At 37.8% G+C, this 24,119-nt stretch overlaps 1 protein-coding gene across 1 annotated transcript in view; it reads left to right on the top strand.

Moving 5' to 3' along the window:
- Positions 1-24,119, top strand: part of BANK1 (B cell scaffold protein with ankyrin repeats 1) — a 368,388-nt gene that overhangs the window by 295,343 nt on the left and 48,926 nt on the right. Inside the window, exons 9-10 of the mRNA XM_036764957.1 lie at positions 1,303-1,584; positions 7,824-8,126. Coding sequence (XP_036620852.1) covers positions 1,303-1,584; positions 7,824-8,126 — 585 coding nt within the window. The remainder of the gene's footprint in view (positions 1-1,302; positions 1,585-7,823; positions 8,127-24,119) is intronic.

Consider the following 24,119-nt stretch of genomic DNA (forward strand, 5'->3'; position numbering starts at 1 on the left):
TTTATATAGTAAATAAAGGGTCATGGGCAGCTAGGTGGCATGGTGTTTAGGGTATAGCCCTGGAGCCAAGAGGACCTAAGTTCAAATCCTGCCTCAGACACTTACTAGCTATGTTACCTTAGGAAAGTCATTTAACCCTGCTTGCTTCAGTTTCCTCATCTGTGAAATGAACTGAAGAAGGAAAATGGCAAACTACTCCAATATCTCTGCCAAGAAAATCCCAAATGAGTCTCAAAGAGTTGGACATGACTGAAACAATCCAAAAATAGCAAAAGGGGTCACAGAAGCTCAGAATTTGAAAGTTTGAGAGGAATCTCAGGAGCCATTTAGTCTAACCCATAGTCAACCACTACAATATCCATGATAAATAATCCTCCTTATAATGAGAAGAAATGCCATGCAATCATCAGAGCCCTCTTCTTACCTTCACATATTTTTAACCTAAATATAATAGATGAAATGGCTGAGGTCCGGGAAGGCTAAGTAACATATAAAATCAAATAGGCAGTAAGTAATAGAGAGGAGAAACTTTCCAAAGAAAATGGAAACTGCTGTTTATAAGAATTAATAACATGAGAATTTAGGATTATAGATTTATAGCTAGAAGAATCTTTAGGGGTCATGTAGTCCAATCCCTTTCAATTTACAGTCGGTAAACCTTTATTAAGAACCTACTGTATGCCAAGCACAGCACTAATTTTGGGGGGATAAAATGAAAGGTAAAAGACAATCCATTCCTTCAAACTAAGAAATTAAAGTGACTTGCCTAAGGTCATAAGTCAATCCACAGTGGCAGAGCTGTGATTTGAACCCAGGTCCACAACAAGCATCTGGCCAAAACATTAAAAGAATATCTATTTGAAAACTCCAAGCTTTCTTCTGTCCCTTCATTCACATGCAAGTCAAGATTAGCTTGCCACTGATTGCCATCATCTTTGTCATCTCATACTTATCACTTATTTTATTAAGTCAGATTTTCTGTTGAAATAAAAAATTCAGTGATGCTATCAAACATAGGACTCTGCTCAGACAAGCCGACAGAATCAGAATATTATTATATGCATGAGTATGTTGTGTACTGAGGTGGCAAAATACGATGGAAGCTTTCACTGTTCATTTGGTAAATATTTTAAAAACCCAGAAACTGCTGTTCACTCTGCTTCTGCATTTGACAGCTTCCCTCTGTATTGGCTCCTAAAAGTTTTATTAGTAGCAGGGTTACTACTGTGGGAAACTGTGAAACATGAAATGCTTCCAGATGGTCTATTTTAAATGAAATAATACAATCTTTCTCCCAAACAGCAATGATGCAGCACACATCATATCATCATGGAAGAGGGCAGATCTACAAGGAGGAAGCAGAGGAAGAAAAAAAGGAAGGGGAAGAGGAACAAGATGATGAAGACAAGAGACAGGAGAAAGGCAGCGGGGTTGAGTCAGATGATGAGCTGTATGTTGTCATTTCTGGGAACAATCAGGAAGGGAATTCAAAAGATCCCTTGTTCTCTGACAGACCCCCTCCCCCACCTCCTCGAGCTGTGGTTTCTCCCATTGGGCTAGAAAAGCTGCATTGTCTGTTACCAGGTAAGTTTTGAGTCATTATAGTAAGCCAGTTTTGGACAAGGTACTCTGCTGGGCTCTGATGCAAACACAAACACAATAGGCCTAACTTTTGAGAAAATGCAATGAATGCATCAATTAATTATTAATTAATTAATTAACATTTATTAAGTGGCTGTGGTATAAAGGCAGTGAAGAAAATAAAGCATGTGTCTGCTTCCAAGACATTTCTAGAATGATAGAGTAATAAGTCATGAATGCAACTAAATACATTGACAACAACAACAAAAAGGTACTATGGCAGATAGGAAGGGGAACTAGTACAAGAAAGATCAGTGAAGCCCTGATGAAGGCAGTTGGGATTAGAGGAATAACTCAGTTCAAATCCTGCTTCAGATATTAACTAGCTGTGTGACACTAGGCAGATCACTTAACCTCTATGGACCTCAGTTTCCTCAACTGTAAAATGAGAGGTTTGAAGTTAGTTGATATTGAGGTTCCTTCTAGATCAAAATATATTATGCTATGATGAAGATCCTAGATGGCCTTTGAGCTTCGCAGCATCAACAGATATGAATCCCACAGATAAAGGTGTGGAGGTAGGAAATTCTAGTCATCTGGAATGGAATGACTTCAATCAAAGCACAAAAAATGAAGTAAGTTCATGAAGCAAAGAGTCATCTAATTTATCTAGAGTGGCAGGGAATGTGATACAGGGGAAGGTGCACTGAGCTTGGAGCCAGATCCCAGGTCTGCCCTTGATCACTTATGTGATTTTGGACTCAATTTCTTTGTGACTCAGTTTCCTCCTCTGTAAAGTGAAAGAATAGAACACCTCTAAGATTTCTTCAATTTCTAGATCTATGATCCTATAAATAAGGATAGAAAAATAAGATGGCACCAGGTTTTAAGGGGTTTTGCATGCAAGCCACAGGAGTTTGGACTTTATTTAAAAGCCATTATGGGACCACTGAAACGTTGTGAGTGGAGGAGTGAAATAACAAGATTTCTAATACAAGAATGATTATTTTTCTAGCAGTGATATAAAAGATGGATTGGAAGGACTGGGAGGGAAGAGAATAAAGAAATTAGAAATCTATTGCATACAGGTAATGAGGACCTAACTAAACTTATGTTACTAGAAATAGAGGAAAGGAAGGGTATTAGAGACATGGTAGAGGTGTGATTCTTATGATCTGGTAACTGATTAGATAGGAGCAATGAGAAAGCATTAACCCCAAGTTTTGAACATGGAAGATGGAGTGAATGGTGGAACCCTAGATAGAAATAATCAGAATAAGGCACAGATTAAAGAGGCAAGATAAGTTCAGTTTGAGACATGTTGAGTTTGAGGATGTTGTTGTTCAGTCATTTCCAGTTGCGTCCAACTTTTCATGATCCCATTTGGAGTTTTCTTGACAAAGATACTGGAATGGTTTGTCATTTCTTTCTCTAACTCATCATGCAGATGAAGAGACTAAGGCAAACAGGGTTAAGTGACTTGCCAAGGGTCATACAGCTAGTAAGTGTTTGAGACCAGATTTGAACTCAGGAAAATAATTCTTCCTGACTCCAGGCTTGGCACTCTAACCACTGCATCACCTAGCTGCCCCTGAGGTACTAGCAAGCTATCCAGGCAAAGATATATTGTAAGCAACTGAAGAATCATGAGCTCAGAGCTTAAGGATATATATATTTAGAAGTTACCTGCACAGAGATAGTAGTTGAAACTAGGGAAGCTAATGAGTTTGCCAAGGGAAGGAGTAGATACAAAAAGAGCAGAGATCCAACAATGAACCTTTCGAGGACCATATCAAGGGCTCATGAAGATGAGGAATCAGTGTAGACAGAGAAGGAACACTTATAGAAATAAAAGGAAATCCAGGACACTTCTTTGAAACTGAAGGATCATAAGATCCATCGACTTAGAAAAGATCCCAAAGACCATTAGTGCAGATTACATTTTACTAAATAATTTTACAGGTGTAGACATCCAATGGGGGCTAAGTAACATGCCCAAAGTTGTACTGATAGTTAAGTTCTAAGGCAGATGAAGGGACTGAGAAAGCCCAAGCTATGCCCTGATTTACTATAAGGTCTGGACTTGGGAGTTGTGAAGACAATACCTACGTTCCCAATCATGCCTCCCAAACATCCATTCCATAATCCATATATACAAGATTATTCTCTGCCTCTAGAACCACATTATTCTGTTCTCTCCATTCTGTGTCCCTGGCAACCCTATTCCCTAAGCCTAGCAAACCTTCTCCAACTTTCCAATTGAACTCCAATCTAGCTTTTAAAATCTCACTGAAAGGGTCTTAACAATCATTGCGTCATGCATCCCTTTGGCAATCTGATGAAGCCTATAGGTACTTCTCAGAATAATTTTAAATGCATAAAACAAAATACATAGAATTATAAAGGAAACAAGTCATATTGAAATAGTTATTAGAGTTTCAAAAATGCCCATTAAATGCCCATGAAAAGTATCCTTAATGAAAACCAAAAACAATCACATTATGTTAAGTACACATACTTAAGCATTTTCTTATGGACTGAGAAGTGATTCTCTCTTACTGCCCCCTCAAATCTTAAGGAAAAGGGAACTCAGAGTCCCAGATTAAGAAACCCCATTATACCTCAAATTTCTTATCCTACATGACAGTTTCCTTCATGCCTTCCCCTTAATTTTTTTTTAAATTTTATTGGCAAGTTTTGTTTTTACATTATAAACATGTACAGTTTACTCCCACTCCATGACAGTTCTCTTATAATAAAATAAAATGATTAAGTAAAACTAATAATAATGACCTCATTTGAAAGTGCACATAACTTTCCCCATCTGTAGCACTCCCCTCACCTTTCCTTTTTTAATTAACAGATATCTATTCTCTTTCCTTCCCACTTCCCCTCCCAGTGGACAAAGATAAAAAAAAATAGAGTTTTGGTAATAAATTCAAGCAAAACAAATCCCCCTGATGGCTGTATATAAAAATACATGTCACTTAACGACATCACCCCCTGTACTTGACATAGTGTTGTCTTGCAGCTCATCACTACCCCTATCCTATAATCTTCTGCATTAGAGTTATTCCTGTTTGTGCCTTATACCTCTCCTCCAACTGAGAGCTCCATGAGGGCAGGGACTATGTCTTATCTAAACTATCCATCACTCTCAGTGCTCCATATACATTAAGTCATGAATATATGGTATTTGAATTAATAAAGAGATAATAGCGAGAGTATCAGTGAAAAAATTGTGTGGATTTGTGTGACCCTGGCCAAGTCACTTAACCTCTTGAGTCAGGGCTATTGTTGACTCTGAGTTCCCACTTCCATAACATTTGAGGGGGGCAGTGAGAAAGAAACACTTCTCAGTCCATAATAAAATGCTTCATATGTGTGCTTATCAAGTCCAAATGGTGTGATGGTTGGTTGTTGGTTTTCATTAACGATACTTTTCGTGGGCATTTAAGTCAAGGTCATTAAAAGTTCCTCAGTCAAGTGGTGAGATATAAAATAAGAATTAAAAGATGCTTTCCCCCTTTATCAGGTCAGCTCTTATAATTGATTGGGGTGAGGATCAAAGTAGAGGAATGTAACAAGGAGGCAGATGAGAGAGAGAAGAGCTCAGACAATTTGGTAAAGATGTTCTAGAAGTTATGATATTTGGCACATTCTGCTCAAAGTGGAGCATAAGGAAAATGCTCCTCACATATTTCTCTGGTTTCTCATTGGGATGCTATCAGGGAAGACAAGTCACTAGGTCAAAATTTCAACATTGCAAATTATTCAGGAGTGGAAAAGCTAAATCATAACGAGATTAAAAAGAGTCAATGTTGGCTACTTATTAAAGGAAAAAATGCCTCTGGAGTCAAAGAAACTTTCAAATTGCACCTCTGATGCATGCTATTTGACCATGGGCAAATTATTTTCCTACCCAGGCCTCAGTTTCTTCATCTGTAAAATGAATGAGGCTGAAGTACCTTACAGCTCTAGAACCATGATCCTACAATCATTATCTTATATTCAAATATATTCCCCAAACAACTAGGCCACCCTCTTAGGGATATGCCCCTTCCTTTTAGCCTAGTTCTCCTTCCAAAATATTTTTTCTCAAATATTCTCTTCCTGATATCATACTGATCAGTGAGACAGAAGGATTCTTCAAGGTTTAATTCAGATTTGAGAATCTGTGAACACCCAGAAGAACCACCTTTTAGTCATTTTTTTCTCTCTGTACTGATTTTACAATGTGTCAACTAAAGCAATGAGCATCATTCTTCAAACAACACACTAACTCATGGAACTACCTTATGACTGCTGTCAGATATCCTCTTGTGTTCCTTTCACAATGCAAGTAAATCACAATACCAGATAGAGAAACTGAGGTTTCTAGATCTCTTCTGACCCTAAGTCCTGTGCTTTTTCCATAACTTCATGCTATTTCTCTATCATGTGGTTTCTCCTTCATTCTGGAAGAGGACCATGGCATCAGGAAGGTGATGCCATGACATGGAAATTAATTGGATTCAAGTAAGGGAAGGCTAAGCAAAGTCACCAGCCTCACTTTCTCCTCCAGAGCCATGTGGGTCAAATGGCCAGATATAGATCAGGAGAACTGAAGATGACCCAGGATATACATTTTACATGTAAATTATAGTCTGAAGTTGTCCTTGAAAAATCAAGAAATTCTGAAAAAGGATTTCCTATTTTTTGACTTTGCAACATAAGCCACCTGTAATGGAAGGGATCAGGAAGACAGCCATTCAAAAACTGTTGTTTGATGATAAAAAGATAAGGCAAAGAATTTTGTTTTCCAGCAGACAAAAAAGACATGTTTGGAGCATATTCAAAACTTGATCCTGCGTAGGTAAAATTTAACTAAAAGCAACAAGAAAGACTAACTTCGTACCTCACTGTTTTCTCAGTTGGGGACAGTTATGCATAAATTCATTATAATTAGAACCATCACAGTCTTCTATATCAAGAAAACTATGATTATTAGTGATAACGTTTTGAATATTGATTATTATGGACATTTTGTATATCAGTATATAAACCTATCAACTTCTTTCTAAAATGCCCCTTCGATTTTTTTTTTACATATTTATCTCATTTGATTCTCACACAATTCTGAGAAGTACAGGTATTTTTATCCACATTTTACAGGGGAAGAAACAGAGGATAGGAGACTTGACCAAACCTTGGGGCAGGCCCCCATCATTTCATATCTAGACCTATTGTAAAAAGATCACACCAATTGTAAAAGCCTACTGGCCATCTCCCTGCCTCAGGTTTCTCCCCATTCTCATCCATCCCACAACAAGATCTTTGCAACCACAGTCATCTTCCTGAAATACAGATCTTACTATGGACCATGTGCCCCATCCACCCACTCTATAAACTCCCATGGCTCCCTTTCACCTGGAGGATCAAATATGCTCTGTTTGGCTTTGAAAGCCATTCATAACCTGGTCTCTTCCTACTTTTATAGTCTTCTTACTCTTTACTCTGCTCCACACACTCTACAATCAAGAAAAAATGGTGACTTTGACATTATTAGATATTATATTACATCTTTTGACCCTCTCCCTCTTCACCTCAACTTTCTTGATTCCTTACTTTCCTTCAAGACTCAACACTAACTCCACCTTCTGGAAGAGGCCTTTCTTGTCTTCTATCTCAATTTCTCATGATGGATCCTTCCCTCCAAGATTGACACCCATTTAGTCTGCATAAGTTTTATAGATACAGTTGTTTGCACATTGTCTCAACTCACTGAAATGTGAGCTCCTTGAAGGTAGGGACCATCTGTTTGTCTTTCTTTATATCCCCATCTACTGCTGGCATATTGTTGTCGTTCAGTTGTTCCATTGTCTCCAACTCTTCATAACCCCAACGACCAGAGCAAAAATCCTAGAGTGGTTTCTCATTTCTTTCTCCAGTGGATTAGGGCAAACAGAGGTTAAGTGACTTGCCCACAGTTACATGGCTAATAAAGTATCTGAGGTTGAATTTGAACTCAGGCCTTCCTGACTCCAAGCCCAGTGCTCTATCCACTTAGCTATATCCTAGTCCATAATAAATGCCTAATGCTTAACAGATAGTAAATGGTTGTTGACTGACTGAATCTTTTATATTGTTCCTTGTAGTGTTAAAGTAAACTGGGAATGTAAGGCATGTAATGTGTGTATAACATGAATTACTAATACTGTGCGTAACATAAACCTAAATGCATCCTAAATCTTTTGTGGCAGGGAAAATACAGGAAGGACCAAGTGAACAAAGCCAGGCCTGGTGTGATCTTCAAATTAAAAAAGACAGAGAAGGTGAGCTGAAGAGGGAAAAGGAAAAGAAAGAAGAGTATGAGGAAGAAGAGGAGGAAGACCCTTACACCTCGGCAGAAACTGTTGAGAACGAATATGACATAATCTTGGCCAATGGGAGTATAAAGAAAAAAATAGGTGGCAGGTCTTTCATTATAAACAGACCTCCAGCCCCAGCCCCAAGACCAAGAAGTGTTCCCATTAAAGAGGAGACTATACCTTTTATAGCTCAAGGTAAAGTGTTGGCTGAGTAGGGTGCATGCATGTGTGAGTGGGTGTTTGCATACCTGTATTCACTGGAGTGTTTACCAGGATAAGTCCTGGTCCTGGGGAGCCATGGAATAATGAGGAAAAAAATCGCAATTTATGCTCCATTTATTTCTCCGCAGAAAGACAATGGAGAAGAAAAACAAGGTTAACTGATTAAAATCTAATGCTAGTTCTTCATTCAGAAGGGATTGTTTTTAATAAATCAACCATGGAATATAATTCCACAGAAGATAGCAGAGAATTAAGTTCTGATCCACTTATGTGATGCAAGTAGAATAAATTAAACTACTTTATTGTCCACAAACTCAGTCAAAATATAGCTAAGGGACTTAAGGGCATTTTTTCTTTATATTTTCTTCTAAAAGTTTTATAAATCTAATTATTGTCCCTAGTTCCATTATGTTAGGTCGTTTTAAAATCTTAAGCAATTTAAAGCAAATCAGGCTAATCTGGTGAATTTTGGTGAATTTCCTCCCCAGCAACAGAGGAGTGTGTGTGTGTGTGGGTGTGTGTGTGGGTGTGTGTGTGTGTGTTGGGTGGGGAGCTGGGTGGTGTGTGGAAGGTAGAAACACCTGTGTCTTTTTTTTTTTCCTGGCTCAGGCTGTCTACTCACCTTTAGCTTCTCATCTTCTTTCATTTAAACCTATTAATTGATGACAAACCTAGAAATCCCCATAGCTTTTCATTGTCTGCCCACCCCCCCATGAGATGACATCAACTGGAACTTTGAGATTTTTTTTCTTATTGATGCCATTTCCTAGTGGGTTTAATTTTGTACTTTCCACCACTTTGTTTTGTAATAGTTGGCAAATTTCGAACTCATTCAATTAGTCATTCAAGAAATATTTATTGAATGCTTACTCTGTACAAGGCACTCAGCCAAATGGGGGAAACAAAGCTGAATAAGACACAGTCCCTGCTCTCAAGTAGCTATAATCTTGTAGAGGAAGGAAAATGAATGTAGAAATAACTCTAATACTAGGTAGAATGTGATAAATGAGATAAAAAGTGAGGGCTGTAGGAATTTGCAGGAGGCAAAATTACTTTACTAGTGCTCAAGTAAGAATTTATTAAGGCATAAATAAGTAAAAAAAAGGCATTTATTAAGTAGTTACTATGTATCAGGCACTCTGCTAAGTGCTGAGACATAAATAGAGGAAAGCAAGAAAGTCCTTGCTTTCAAGGAACTTACATTCTAATAGGGGAAATAGATAGAGAAATAGATGATTGATAGATAGATAGATAGATAGAGACAGAGAGAAAAAAGAAAGAAAGGAAGAAAGAAAGAGAAAGAAAGAAAGGAAGGAAGGAAGGAAGGAAGGAAGGAAGGAAGGAAGGAAAAAAGGAAGGAAGGAAGAAAGAATAGATAAACAAATAGAGAGTAGATAAATGAATGAATGAGTGGATAGATAGAAAGACAAATAGTAGATAGTAACTAGGTAGGTAGTAGAGGGAGAGAGAGAGAGAGAGAAGGAAAAAGAGGAGAGAGAGAGAAGGAAGGAAGGGGAGAGAGGGAAAAAAAAGCAGAAGACGGAAGAGAACTAATGGTGGACAGAAAGCACAGAGAAGTTAGAGGACATGAAGATATTCAGAGGTAAAGATAAGTTACCCTTTCCAGGAATGCCATTATTAATTTGATTACTCTTCTTAAAGCGAGATTTAAGGGAAAGGGAGTGGGGAGGATTCAGCAGCATTAAGATGACCAGGGAATTGAGTGGTGAGTCTGGGTCCAGGCAAGATAAGGTGGGTACTCACCAATAAGAAGGCCAGAGTTCCAGGGGTAGGAGCTTCAGTTCAAGTTAAAGATTGAGACTGTAGCTAAGGAAGCACAGAGATTAAGCAGATCACATTTGAGTTGAGCCCTAAAGAATGAGTAGAATTTTGATAGCAGATAGAAATGTGGAGCAAGAACAGGGCAGGAATTTTAGGCAAAGAAGATAAGCAAAAACATGATGGAGAGAAAATGAAATCTATTTTCTAAGAGTGTAAATAGTGAGGTTTGGCTATTGAATAGACTGGCTCTGTTAATTGATGCCCAAGTGTGAAGAATCTTAAATGCCAAGCAGGAGACTTTGGACTATTATATGCTTTAGTGGGGAGTCTGGACCTAGAGTCCAGAAACCTGAATTAAAATCTTGGATCCAATGGATATTCATTATTTATGTCAGAATGGGCACTTAATTTTGTTGAACTTGAGGATAAGAATATTTGTACTGTGAAACATATAGAATTTTTATGAGGAAAATACTCTATAACCCAAAAGCACTAGAGACATATGAATTATTATTATTTTCTATTTTGAACTAGACCTATGATTTCATTGGAACAAGGTAATTTCCTATGAGGAAATTCCCTCTACCAATTAGGATTACCACCTGCTTTGCAATTTATAATCATTGAGAACCAAGAGTTAAGTGACTTGACCACGGTCAAGCAACCGGTATGTGTCCCATACTTGAACCCAGGTATTCCTGACCATCCTTTATGGCACACTGCCTATTATTATTTTTAGCATCATCCTAGAAATTTTTGAAAGAGTATATTTCTCACTGTAGTCTACATGGGTGTTTCCTAAGTGCTAATGTGTGTAATAGTTCGCAACAAGTTTTAGTCCATCTCAAAGCCAAAGACTGTTTCTTCTTAAAATAAATAAACCTTAAAACTATTCTCAACTGGCAAAATGAATTGCACCTAAACTCACTGTGATCTATTTGTATAAGCCTAAATATCAATTAACGTATTGGGTGGCAGATTTCCACAACCACACATCTAGGTAGGAGGAATCACTTCCCATTTTCACATTTGCCTTGGATCTCATGTCTGTTTACAATCAGGCACCAACTAGCAAGTATAGAGGATGTCCAAATATATAATAGTTACTTAAAGAGATTCATTTTTCATGTGGACCAGAGGAAGTTTCACCAAAACCACAGTATGGTTTTAGAAATGCTTTGTCAAAACAACAACAACAATAGGAAGACAGGGAAATAGTCTTGACATTTGAAGAAAAAATATTCAGAATTAGAAAATAAACCAATTAATTACTTTTACCAAAGTCTTGAAAAATGAAATGCCAAAAGAGAGCTTCTTAACTTTTTAAACATGGTTTATCAGTTGAAAAATCACTGATAAAAGCTCGGTATTTAATTACTTTTCAAAACACTATAATTGAGAAATGATTTTCATAACACTAAAATCAAAGCAAAGAAATCACTAGGAGGTGGCTCAGTGGAAAGTATACTGGATTTGGAGGCAGGAAGGCCTGAGCTTAGGTCTTGATTTTTTTATTGTCGTCCTAGCATGACCATCAAAAAATCAGTTACTTCAGGCCATGATGATATGATGAAGCAGAATTTTAGCAGGTGGCATATATTTCATACCTCTTTAATTTTATCAGGTATTGGTAGAAAATCTAAATGGGTCATAGGTCTATAGTATCAAGTTTCATTTGAGGTTGAGAAGAGCAGTGTTATATATTGTGATTCCCATGTTAAAACAAAAATTGTGCTGGATTCTAAATATAGAATCAGAATTACTTTTTCAGAGCTTTTCCTATGACATTTAGAATTTTCAAAAGGATCACGGTTAGTTAAAGCTCCAGGAAAAATTTTGAATTTGTGTTCAGTTAATTCTAGCAGATTTTACCATCCCTTAATATGATGCTCTTAGAGATTTTAAATCCATAGCTTGACTCCCAGCCATTTCGTGGGTTGGGATAATGTTGGTCATTAAGCACAATACTACAATTACATTAATGGAGTTTGGTAACTACAAGTTAGAAACCAAATAAAAATGAACATAACCTTGAGCTAGTGTGTCCAGGCTTTGCTTTCTCTACAAGAGAAAAATTATTAACTAACAAAAATTATTTTAAGGTCTTATATAGGAGACATTGACATGTTCATACAGGCTTCCTATATAAAGTATTTCTTCCCTTGCTCCAAGGCTCAACTTCCATACTGCTTTATCTCTAAAGCTTTCTCTAATTGCCTCTTTAGACAATTATCTTTCCCCTCTTTTTATTTCACTCATGTGCGGCACCTTCTTTATTTGATTACAAATTCCTTGAGGGCCTGGACTCTATAGATCATAGAATTGGCAGAGTACTTAATTCAGACCATGAAACCAAGATCACATTGCTAGCTTATATCAGAGCCAGGGATCAGAGCACAGACCTTCTAACTATTGGGCCAGTCTTCTTTCTACTGCACTACTGTGCTTATGTGGGAATCACTGGTACCAATGGCCCTGGAAATCTGTTCACCTTTATATAATTTCTACTATTTGGAAATGCAAATACTACATATTTTGAGAAATCATTGAGAATTTCCAGCAAAAACTCCAGAATTCATCAGCATTATTTTTATGGGGTGGGGGTAGAGGGGAATATTTGAGACCACCTACTATTAAAATCTAACATTTTTTTAGTTAACTTCATGAGTAGATATTCATGCTTTCACTCATCTATCCCATAGCCTAAATCCTTCTGTGACTATAGAAAAGCCAGAAAGAGAAAGGAGGGAAAGGGGAGAGACAGAGAAAGAAAGGGGGAAAGAAAGAGAAGGAAAGAGAGGGGGAAAGAGAGATGACAAAGAGGGAGGGAGAGGAGAGGGAGAGAGAAAGATAGGGGAAATAATAGAGTAAAAGAGAGGGAAGGAGAAAGAGGAGGATAAAGGAGGGGGAGAGAAGAAAGAAAGATGGAGGGGAAGGAGAGAGAGAGAGGAGGAGGAAAGGAGAAGGAGAGATGGAAAGAGAAGATTGAGGCGATTTTTAAGGAGTTAAAAGGGAGTCAGAATAAACAGGACAATCTAGGCCTTGTTAAATGTAACATTCACTTAAGAAAAACTTCAGATATCAAAGGTTCACCATCTCAAACAGAATCCCATTTTTTTGGTTTTTGTATGTATGAATTGTCTGTGTGTTGATGGTTCCTTAGCTAATAATAAAGAAGAAAAAAGATTAAAGAGTAATAGACACCTTAATAACGACTAATATTTATAGAGTACTTTAAGTTTTGCAAAGGACCTTCCTCACAACGACACTGACAGGTAGTTTGTGTAAGTATCATTGTCTCCATTTTCCAGAAGGGAAAATTAAGGCCTACAGAAAGTACATGACTTAGCCATTTTCATCCTGCTCTCAAGTGTCTAAGGTATAATTTGATGTGACTGGTGCTCTTTCCCTAATATACTGTGGTGAATCTCTCACCTCAAATCATTGATTAATAAAATATCAGTATGATTTTTAGAATACTTTATTTCGTTTATTCCTACAATGTTTCTATTAAGTGGACAGTGAGAATCACTAGCTTATTGCTTCCCATTTCAAAATATGAAAATTCAAGCAAAGAATTTCAGAGTTGGAAGGGATTTCATTGACCACCTAATGGAGAAACCAGCTAGTGAGACAGTCCATTTGTTCCCTTTTGCACAGCTGTATTTGTTAGCAAGTTTAGATTCCCCTTTCTCCCTTAATTTCGGACTTAAATTTACTTCTTTACAACTCTCACACCTCTGGGACCAAATAGAACAATTCAGTCTAATCTCTCTTCCAAGTGATAGCACTTTAAATGCTTAAAGTATTTTAATAATTTTAATACATTTTAATAATTTTTATTACAAGCCCTTGCCCTAAGTCTTTTCTTCTAAGTCTAAACCACACCAGCTCCTTTACCTGATCCTATCAACGGAACTGAGAAGTAACTGATTGTTGTTATTTAATTATCAAGCTCTTTGTTGACCCCATTTGGGGTTTTCTTGGCAAAGCTACTGGAGTGATTTGGTATTTCCTTTCCTAGCTCATTTAACAGATGAGAAAACCTAGGCAAATAAGGTTAAGTGACTTGCCCAGGATCACATAGCTAGTAAGTATCTGTGGTCAAATTTGAACTCAGATCTTCCTAACTCCTGACTCTATTGAATGTGCCACCTAGCTTTCCAGGAAGTAAGTGCCCTGCCCCAAGTCAAAAAGCAATAGTGAACTTCAGCAATTACTGAACTAAACCTCTAGATTCTCTAGAATCTCTAGAATGCAATTCTGTCCCCCCTTTTTTTCCTCCAGTAAGCTATATTACTTTCCAAAAAGGCTAAGGTTTTCATTCATCTAATTTTCATTATAATATTGTTGGTCATGCTGTTCTCGTAATGTTATATACTTTTCCTCATCAACAATTCTTTCTTAACACTTAATAGCCTTTTTCTTTCAGAGGATAGGCATTTTATAGCACATCTCTCTAATTTTCCTCCAAAGCTTTGGCAACTCTGTGAAATAGATATACCACAGCTTCCCAGAAATCCACCCATTCAATTAAAAGATGTGAATCAGCACAGGTCTTGCTGGGACACAATAAAAAGTCATAAAGCTATATAGACCTCTCTAGGGTTTACATAGTTTGAGGTAGGGGTAAGGAGAGAAATGGGAGTAATAAAAGGATAAAAATCTCTTTCTTTGGGTCCTCCTTTATTGGAGCTCTTCAGGCAAAGATTGGATTAAAAACATGTTGGATACTTTGCAGAAGGAATTATTTTTCAGCTGGACTACACAGCCATTGGGTATACACTGATTCCCTGGTATCTCACACATGTCCACAGTGTTAATGCAGACTTCCAAGAATGCTGCTCCGGAAGATCACAGAATCAAAAGATGAGGCAGAAATGAGAGCCCAGAGATAAGACAACTCTATGTTCAATCATTCCCTAGCTCCTCTGTGACTTTAAATAGTTTAAATATGGGTAGAAAGAGATTTGTTTCATGGCAGCTACTGCTTTTCCAAACTTTGAAGGAGAGTTGAGAAAGTGAACAGAAATGAAGAGAGTAATGCCTAAAGGTATAAAATAGATTGAAAATTGAATAAGAACAAGAAACTATGGCTTTGGTGAAGAACAGGGCTTTTCCATTATTTTTTTTTTGTATCACAGAATCGTATGGCAGTCTAAAGAATCCTGCAGACCCCTTATTAGATTAATGTTTTTTGAAAGCACCAAGTGAAATACAGAGGTTTAGAAAGGAAACCAGTTATGTTGAAATGCAGTTATCAAAATACTAAAATGAAAATCTCTAGATTCCCCATTGAAAACCCCTGATATGTGATTTAAGGACTTGTTGAGTGAGATGTTGGAGTTAGCCAGAATGTGGAAGGGTCCTACCTAGCTTTCAATGCCCTAAGTCATAGGCCATTCTATACTCTCCATTGCTGATTTTGGGAAGAGACTAAATAGAAATGGCCTAGAATCCCACTGCTGTGGTAACCAGTATCTTCCAAACATAAAACCAAACATAACTTCCATTGACTCAGAGAATATGGAAAGGTAGATAAAGAAAGCCTTTTCTCCTCCCTGTCTATGACTTCCAGAAAAGGTTTATTGTTAAAGAAGAAGAAAAAGCTAAACTCATTCCCTTTTGCTTATATAAGCAAGGATTTTGAATTTTGTACTTCTATTACATTTTATGTAAATTTAATATTTATTTTTAATAATATAGTCAAAGAATATTATGCTTTTCTCATGAAACAGCCTTTAATAAGCCCCAATTTTCCAATATCCCATGATCTTTTCTCTTCCCTCTATCCTTTCTCTTCCTTCCTCCCCCTCCCCCAGCTTTACCTCACTTAAATCTGATTCACTTGCAAGTCAAGACATCACCCTGTTGATGTCATTGGTCCTCTTAAAGAATGAGGGACAAACAAGAACCACAACAACAAACCCGCCTACAGTATACTTTCAAGAAAATGAACAAATGAGCAAAAATTGGAACATTCTTCAGTAACAAAATCTTGATTTTGAAAATGAACTAAAGGTAAAGGACAGAAATTTTTACCTGATATGTATCAGAGTGACTGTTAGCAAAATCGTGTATTATGAATCACACGCACAAAAAAAAAATAGATGAGGCTCTATCCAGCCATATCTTTCAATTTGTAAATTCTCATCTTCCTCATACATGATTGAAAAGGACAAGGTCACTTCCTGAGGGTCTGTGTGGCCAGTTTTGGTACAATATAACTTCCTATTCCATTTTCCATTGCTACTGAATTGCCTGTGGCATTTGGAGTACAACAGACCTTTCTGAGAGTAGCTCAGCTATCAGGACCCCAAAATGTCAAGTACAACTCACTGACACTCAGAAATGTTCCACATGCAATTCACTCATATTTGAAATTGACCAAGCAGAATGTAATCAAAATATAAAAAAAAAAAAGAGGACCTTGTTGAAGTCCTTTCAAAAATTCATTCACATCATACAAACATGCCAGGAAGAAATATTCCCTGTGTTATTTAGGAAGAAAAAAATGGTCAAGTGGAGAGAAGCTGAGTCATGGGTTCTAATGTCCTTGTCCAAATCATTCAGGTTCTGTGCCTATTCTCCCACATCAATGGTTTCTATGTATACACGACAACAGGAGATCAAATTCATCTTTCAGTTTCTAGGGCAAATGGTTAAAATTTCCTTTAACTCTCTCCTTGCACAGATGAAACTACTGAAGGAGTTCTGAGTAGTTACACTCTCTCCCCTCTTCTTTCTTCCTGCTCCCCTTTCTTATATAGATCATTGTCAAAACAATCAGGATCATGGCATAGTTCTTACAATTCAGACCTGCTTCTGTATCTTCTGGTCCTCACTACAGAATAGGACTGACCCTTAAGAAATGGGTTAAACTGGGAAAATGCTTCTTGAAATGGCTTTAAACCCATATCTCTATAGCAACCCAGTAAGGTACAGAATACAAGTATTATTATTGCCATTTTGCAGATGAAGAAACTGAAGCTGAAAGAGCTTGTCTCTTCCCTTGTCAGATGGCTATAAGTGGGACTCAATCTAAGATCACTTTCTACAACTACATAATGATTTTGCCTTATTTAATATTCCGTTTGATTCCATTTCATTTTCCAAGTGAAGCAGTATGATTTGTCAAGCATTGGTAGAGATATTTGCTATTACATCATCATGCCATGTCTATTGTTTCCACAATTTTTTAAATATAGCAAGCACAGACAGTAAACAAGCAACTTACCATAGGCAGAAAATGTCCAAAGCCTGGTTTGAACCCAGGGGCAATATGAAACAGTTGAAAGAATGCTAGATTTCAGAGATTTTAAGATGGAAGAGACTTAGAGGTCATTGAGTTCAGTCTCCTTATTTTCCAGTTGAGGGAACTGAGGCTGTAAGAAATTAAATGACTTGCCCTAGATCACAAAACTGCTTAAGCATCTAAGAATTAGAGGACCTGAGTTCTAATCCTTCTTTTCTCACTTACTACATTTGTGAACATGGGCAAGTACCCCTTTGTAAAATGATAGTATAGATGGTCATTGAGATCCCTTCCCACTCAGTATCTGTATGAACTTCTTGACTCCAAGTCCAGCATTTTGTATCATGTATCATGGTACCTCTAAATTGAAATTAAGAAATTTTTGTTACATAAGAAATCAAAGTAAATAAAATATCTTCAAACAATTAGACATTCATTAAATAACAAGGAACAGTCTTAGTTTTTCTGGAATCTTAGCAATTTAAGGATTTTTCTACTGTTGTATTTTTTTCCCTAAAAGACATGAAAATGCCCTTAAGTTCCTCATTAAATACATGTGTATAAAAAGCCAAATGGACTCTGGTTTAAACCAGAATAAAGATCTCACCTTTGTCAAGAAGGCTCAGCCAAGGAAGAAGCCAGGGGAAAGTCAGCTGTTTCATCATTTATGTTGTGCTGCCTCGGAGCTTTTAGCTGACTTCAAATTCACAGTATTTACCACCATGACTTCACACATGTTGTCGTCTGACTCAAGCTCAGTTAAAATGGTTAAAAGTAAGGAGATAAAAGATCTCAATCCATAACACAAACTAGCAAGGACATCTCTTTGACATCTTATTGGTCACACAGCAGTATGACATTGGGAAAAGAAAGTTAATCTCAAAGCCAGAGAGATGAGGTTGAAGTCCCCCATTTGAAACATACTAGATGTGATCCCGGCTTCATCTCCTCAGTTCCTGACCTACTCAAACCCTCAGTAGTGCAGAACTACAACTAATCAGCTCTGACATCCTCATTGGAATTATTTCCTTTGGCATCATCAGACTTCCTTCTCAGAAGTTTCCTATCTCTTCTGGGATGAATCTACCTGGAGAGTTTTAGCCCTTTGGATGCTGGGAAATCAGAGTGGTGAATTTTCCTGGAAAGATTCTAGAGTTTTCTGTATTCAAGGGATGGTTAAATGAGTATCTAGGAAAGAAAGACTGTATGTTGCAAAGATAGCAATTTAATAATAGTAATACAGATAGATAACAGTTATATAGCACTTACTATGTGCCAGACACTGTGCCAAGTCTTTCTTTATTATTATCTTATATGATCCTCACAACAATCCTGGGAGATAGATGCTATTATTATCCCCATTTTTACAGATAAGGAGACTGAGGCAAACAGAGATTAAGTGACTTCCCTAGAGTCACACAGCTAATAAGTCACTGATGCCCGATTTGAACCCAGGTCTTCCTGAATCCAGGCCCAATACTACATCCAAAAGTTCCCTGTCCCTTTTGGATACACAGATCTAAAATAACTAAGGCCACAGCTCACCAACCTTCTCCTGTCTACATGTAAGTATCCTCTTTTCTCTTGAGTTAGAAGTCATAGCTTTTACCATCCATGGATAATGACTATTGTTTGATTAATTATTGTTAAATAATTATTAAGTAACTCAGCAGTGGCTACCTACCATTCCAATCCACAAATGTTTATTATACACCCACTGTCTGGGAGGAAGAGAAGCAGTGTTGCATGGTGGATATAGGCCTAGCCTTGGTGCCAAGAAAACCTATATTTTGTCCCAAAAATTAAAAAAATAGAATATAGAACTATCTATGTTTAAGTCCTCCCTTTGACATGTACTAGTTATATGACACCGAGCAAGGCACTAAACCACTTAATGCAGCTAGTTTTAGCAGGATTGCTTATCTGCATTGGTGAAGAAGGATTCTACTCTCGAGTTCCCTAGAACACAGAAATCACAGATCCAAAGTCTTCCCAAAAATATTCAAGGTAATTTGCTAGGTGCTGATTTAGAGCACTACATAAAATAGCTGTGAATCTAGAAAGAAGAATAGAAGTTGAGATACACAAAATTCGTAGGAGACAGAATCCAAGAGAGGAGCTTCAAATGTCCATACACAGATGTCCAAAGCATCCAAATGAACTAGAGTAGATATCCAAATACAAGGAGACAAATTAGACCTCAGATCAATCACTGAATGAGACTCATGACTAGGATATGGCTCTAGATGGGTATACCTTATTCAAAAAGAAAGAGGTTAAGTAAAGGCTGAGATGGAAATGAGGGGGCAAGGAGTGGACAGGAACACAGTAGCATTGTATTTTAGGAAAGTATACTCATATGAGGAAAACCATGAAACTAAGAAAGAACAGCAGAAGAAATTTTGTTATCAGAGTTTACTAGAGACCACCTAGGCAGCAAGAGGAAATTGATGAAGTACTTAATCATAAGCCTAGGATGATATAGTAGTAATGGGGGCCTTCAGTTATCCAGACCTCTCCTGGAGTTCTCTCTCTGCCAAAAAGCAGAACAGCTAATGACCATATTACTTGTCTTAATGTTAATTGCATCTTTCCCAAAAGGGAGGATTTTCCCAAAGAGGGGAAATTCTATTCTGGACCTGATTCCCACTAATAAGGAAGGATAGGATGCTCAAGTGGAACTGATGGGAACTTTGTTGCAAAATTATCTCCTGCAATTTGTGATAAAGTGAGAGAATAAGGCTGGCAGAGTCTGAAACACAACCTATATTTAGGGAGAGTAGATTTCAAAGGATCCTAGTATAACAATATAACCAGTGCTGGGCGCAGAGGGTATTTGGGGGCCACCCTCCTCTGACTCTCAATAAAGGGTACCTCTCAACTCTGGACCCACTCAGAAGAGAAGTCGTTTCTTTTTCCCGAAAAAATCTCTGACTCTTCACCCATTCATCCTGAAGCCCCAGAGAAAATCAATTATAGCTTAGATTTGGCCCATTTCTAAGGTATTCCCAAAAGGGAGAGTCAAAAGGTGCCCAATTTGTGAAATATAGCAATTAGATATTCATTTCCTTTCCAGGAAAGAAATGCTAATAACACAAAAGGCTCCCAAGCCCTTTTTGACAAAGACCTAAACACACAGCAGTAGATTTATAACCACTATTATACTCTCCTATAAGACTGATATTTAGAATATCAAAACATGACATTTTGTGAGACTAACGAATCAGTGTTTCTCCTGCACCGCAACTCTGCACTGTATAATTAGGTCCACGCCTTTTGATGAGTTTGGGTTCATCCCCCAGCCAGGGCCCATCTTCTCCAAGAAGTACTATAGTAGCTACAGAGGGTTTTTCTAAAATAAAGCCTTCACAAACTGAGGAATCCAGGAACTCAGAAGCCCTTCAATTTACAAGATTGCCTTCAAGGCCAAAGATATGCAACTTGGGATCGCTTTCGGTCACCTATGCTCAGGGGACTGACTAGAATGCTGAGATGAATCTAACGAGGAAAAAATTAATAAGGAAAAATGTAAAGCCTTAAACTTGGTTTAAAAAAATTATTTCATAAGTAGAAAATGAGGATGGTCATGATGATTAAATAGCAGTTTGCCTGAAAAAGATATTGGAGAAGAGGCAGTTTTTTGTTGTTATTCAGTCATTTTTCACTTAAGTCCAATTTCATGACCCCATTTGGGGTTTTCTTGGCAAAGATTCTGGAGTGTTTTTCTCTCTTTCCTTCTCCAGATCATTTTACAGGTGAGGAGACTGAGGCAAATAAGGTTGTGATTTACACAGGGTCACACAGCTAGCAAGTGTCTGAGGTCAGATTTGAACTCAGGAAGATGAGTCTTTCTGACTCCAGGCCTGGTACTCTATCAACTGTACCACCTAGCTGCCCCAGGAGGCAGTTAACGGAATGCAAATTAAACTTGATTCAGCAGTAATATGTATGTGGCAGTCAGAGAAAGGGGGGGGAGGGGAGGGAGAGAGAGAAGGAAAGGGAGAATAGGAGAGTTATAGCTTACAGCAATAAAAAGGTGATAATTCTATTATATTGTGCTGGTACTTTAGTGACTAAGTACTTTAATTAAATCTCTGTGTTCTTTTCTGAATGGTCCAGTTTCAGAATGACATGAATAAACTGGAGAGTGTTCAAAGGAAAGCAACCAGAGTGGTTAAAGGCCTTGAGGCTACTCTACATGACAATCAGTTAAAGGAACTTAAGATCTGTAGCCTGGAGAAGAAAAGATTAGGCAGTGAGAGGGGGACACATAAAATCTGCTTCAAGTACCTGAAGGGTGTTTATTATGAGAGAGACAGAGAGAGAGAGACAGAGACAGACACAGAGACAGAGAGACAGAGACAGAAAGTGACATAGACACAGACACAGAGACAGAGAGAAATCATTAGACCTTTTATGTTTGACCCTAGAAAACACATCCAGGTGCACTGGGTAAAAGTGGCAAAGAAGCCAGTTTCAGCTTGATGACAGGAAAAGAGCCCAACATCCTAGCAATTAGAGTGATTCAAAAGTGGAATGTGTGGCCTCAGATGGTAGTGGATTTCCCATCATCGAAGGTCTTTAAGCAGAGGCTGGATGACCTCGTCGGATACATTAGAGGGAACAATTCTTTACCAGGTATGAATTTAAATAGATCAGGAGCTGGCAGAAGACGGCACAGTGTAAAAACTATTCTTAGCTTGCGATCTGTACAAAAACAAGTGGCAGATCAGATTTAAGCCACAACTGTAGTTTGATGACTGCTAGGCTAGATGGTCACCAAGACTCCTTCTAATTCTGAAATTCTACGATTGTATAACACGGTCCTCTCCCAATGAAGAACTTGCAATTCCTTCTGCATTATGACTTGTCAATGAAGAATTATTTATGTTGTTTGATTGTGGTTGTTGTTGTTTGTCTTCAATTCCGGAAGCAGACCATGACATCAGGAAGCTGATGTCATGAATTGCAAGTGAACTGGATTTAAGTGAAGGAGCATTGGGCAAAGTTACCAGCCTCACTCTCTCCTGAAGGAAACATGTGGAGATGGTCTGTATTTTAAAAAAAAAGAAAGAACTAGTCAGTCAAGAAATATTTACTAAGTACTTACTCTGTGCCAGACCCTGTACTAAGCAGTGGGGATACAAAAAGAGGCAAAAGGCAGTTCCTGCCCTCAGGAAGCTTACAATCTGGTAGGGAAACAACAAGCAAACATATATGTACAAACAAGCTACATAGAAGATAAATAATTAAGAGAGGGAAGGCACAAGAATTCAGAAGAATTAGGAAAAGCTTCATGAATAAAGTGAGAATTTCATTGGAACTTGAAGTAAGTCAGAGAAGCTGGCAGAAATGAACAAGGAGAGCAAAGTATTCCAGACTTGGAGGACAGCCAGTGAAAATGCCTGGAGCCAAGAGCTAGAATATCTTGTTCATAGAACAACAAGCAGAACAGCATTGTTGCATCAAAGACTACATGTTGGAGCTTAAAATGTAGACTGGAAAGGAAGAAGGGGACTAGGTTATGGAGGGCGTTGAGTGTCAAACAGAGGATTTTGTATTTGATCTTGCAAGTGATAGGGAGCCATTGGAATTTGTTGAGTAGGGGGTCACATGATTGGATCTGCTTTAGAAAAATCACTTTGGTGTCTGAATGAAGGATGGATTGGAATGGGGGAAAAAAAAACTTAAGTCAGGCAGACCCACCAGCTCACAATTATTGCAAGAGTCCAGATGGGAGATGATAAGGATTTGTACCAGGGAGGTGGCAGAATCAGGGGAGAAAAAAGACCATATTCAAGATTTGCTGTGCTATTATGTCATACATAAGCCCTGGACTTCTATTCCCTATTGCTCTATTTCATGACAAAATAGAAAAAGGCTGTCACACTTCTGTCACCATCTATAACTGCCCTAAAGGTCAATCAGTCAGTAAGCATTTATTAAGCTCCTACTATGTGCCAGGCACTCTACTAAATCATGGGAAACAGGCAAAGGACTGTCACTGCTTCCAAAGAGCTCTGATTCTAATGTGGGAGACAACATAAAAACAACTATTCATTCATTCATTAAACATTTTTAAGCACCTACCACATGCCAAGCTGTGTGCTAAGTGCTGGGCATACAAAAACAGGTAAAAGAAAATTCTTCCCTCAAGAAGCTTACAATATGATGAAAGAGACAACACACAAGCAAGTTGCAGATATGATCAATTGGAAATAATCAACAAAGGAAAGACATTTGAATTAAGGTTTCTTGTAGAAGATGGAGTTTTAGCCAAGATCTTGAAGGAAGCTGGGAGGAGTAGAAGATTAAAGAAAGAATTCCAGGCATAGCGGACAAACAGTGAAAATGACTGCAGTCAGCAGAGAAGGTATAATGCAAGAGGAACAGCAAAGAATGGAAAAGTAGAAGACTTTGAGTGAAGGGCTTTGAATGCCAAACAGAGGATAGTATATTTGATTCTGGACATAATAGGAAGCCACTGGATTTTGTTGAATAGGAGTGTGTGGGACATGATCAGATCTGAAATTTGGGAAAATCAATTTAACAACTGAGTGGAGGATGGACTGGAATGGGAATAGACCTGTGACAAAGGGAACAACCAGAAGACAATCACTATAGGTGTGAGGTAATGAGGGCTTCCTACTAGGTGGTGTCTGTGTCAGAAAAGAGTTGGGGGGGATATATACAAGAAATGTTATGAAAGTAAAATTGGGCAGTAGATTGGATATTGGAAATGAGAAAAAGAGTGAAGGTTTGAGAATGACACCAAGGTTTCAAGCCTGGGTGACTGGGAGGATGGTGGAGATTTGAAAAGAAAGAAAATGATTTCTGTTTTAAATGTGTTGAGTTTAAGATATCTGTGAGTTATTAATTTTGAAATCTAACAATAATTTCTATGTGCCAGACTGGACACTAGAAGAGGC

This window comes from Trichosurus vulpecula, chromosome 6, assembly GCF_011100635.1.
Source record: "Trichosurus vulpecula isolate mTriVul1 chromosome 6, mTriVul1.pri, whole genome shotgun sequence".
Lineage (NCBI taxonomy): Eukaryota > Metazoa > Chordata > Mammalia > Diprotodontia > Phalangeridae > Trichosurus > Trichosurus vulpecula.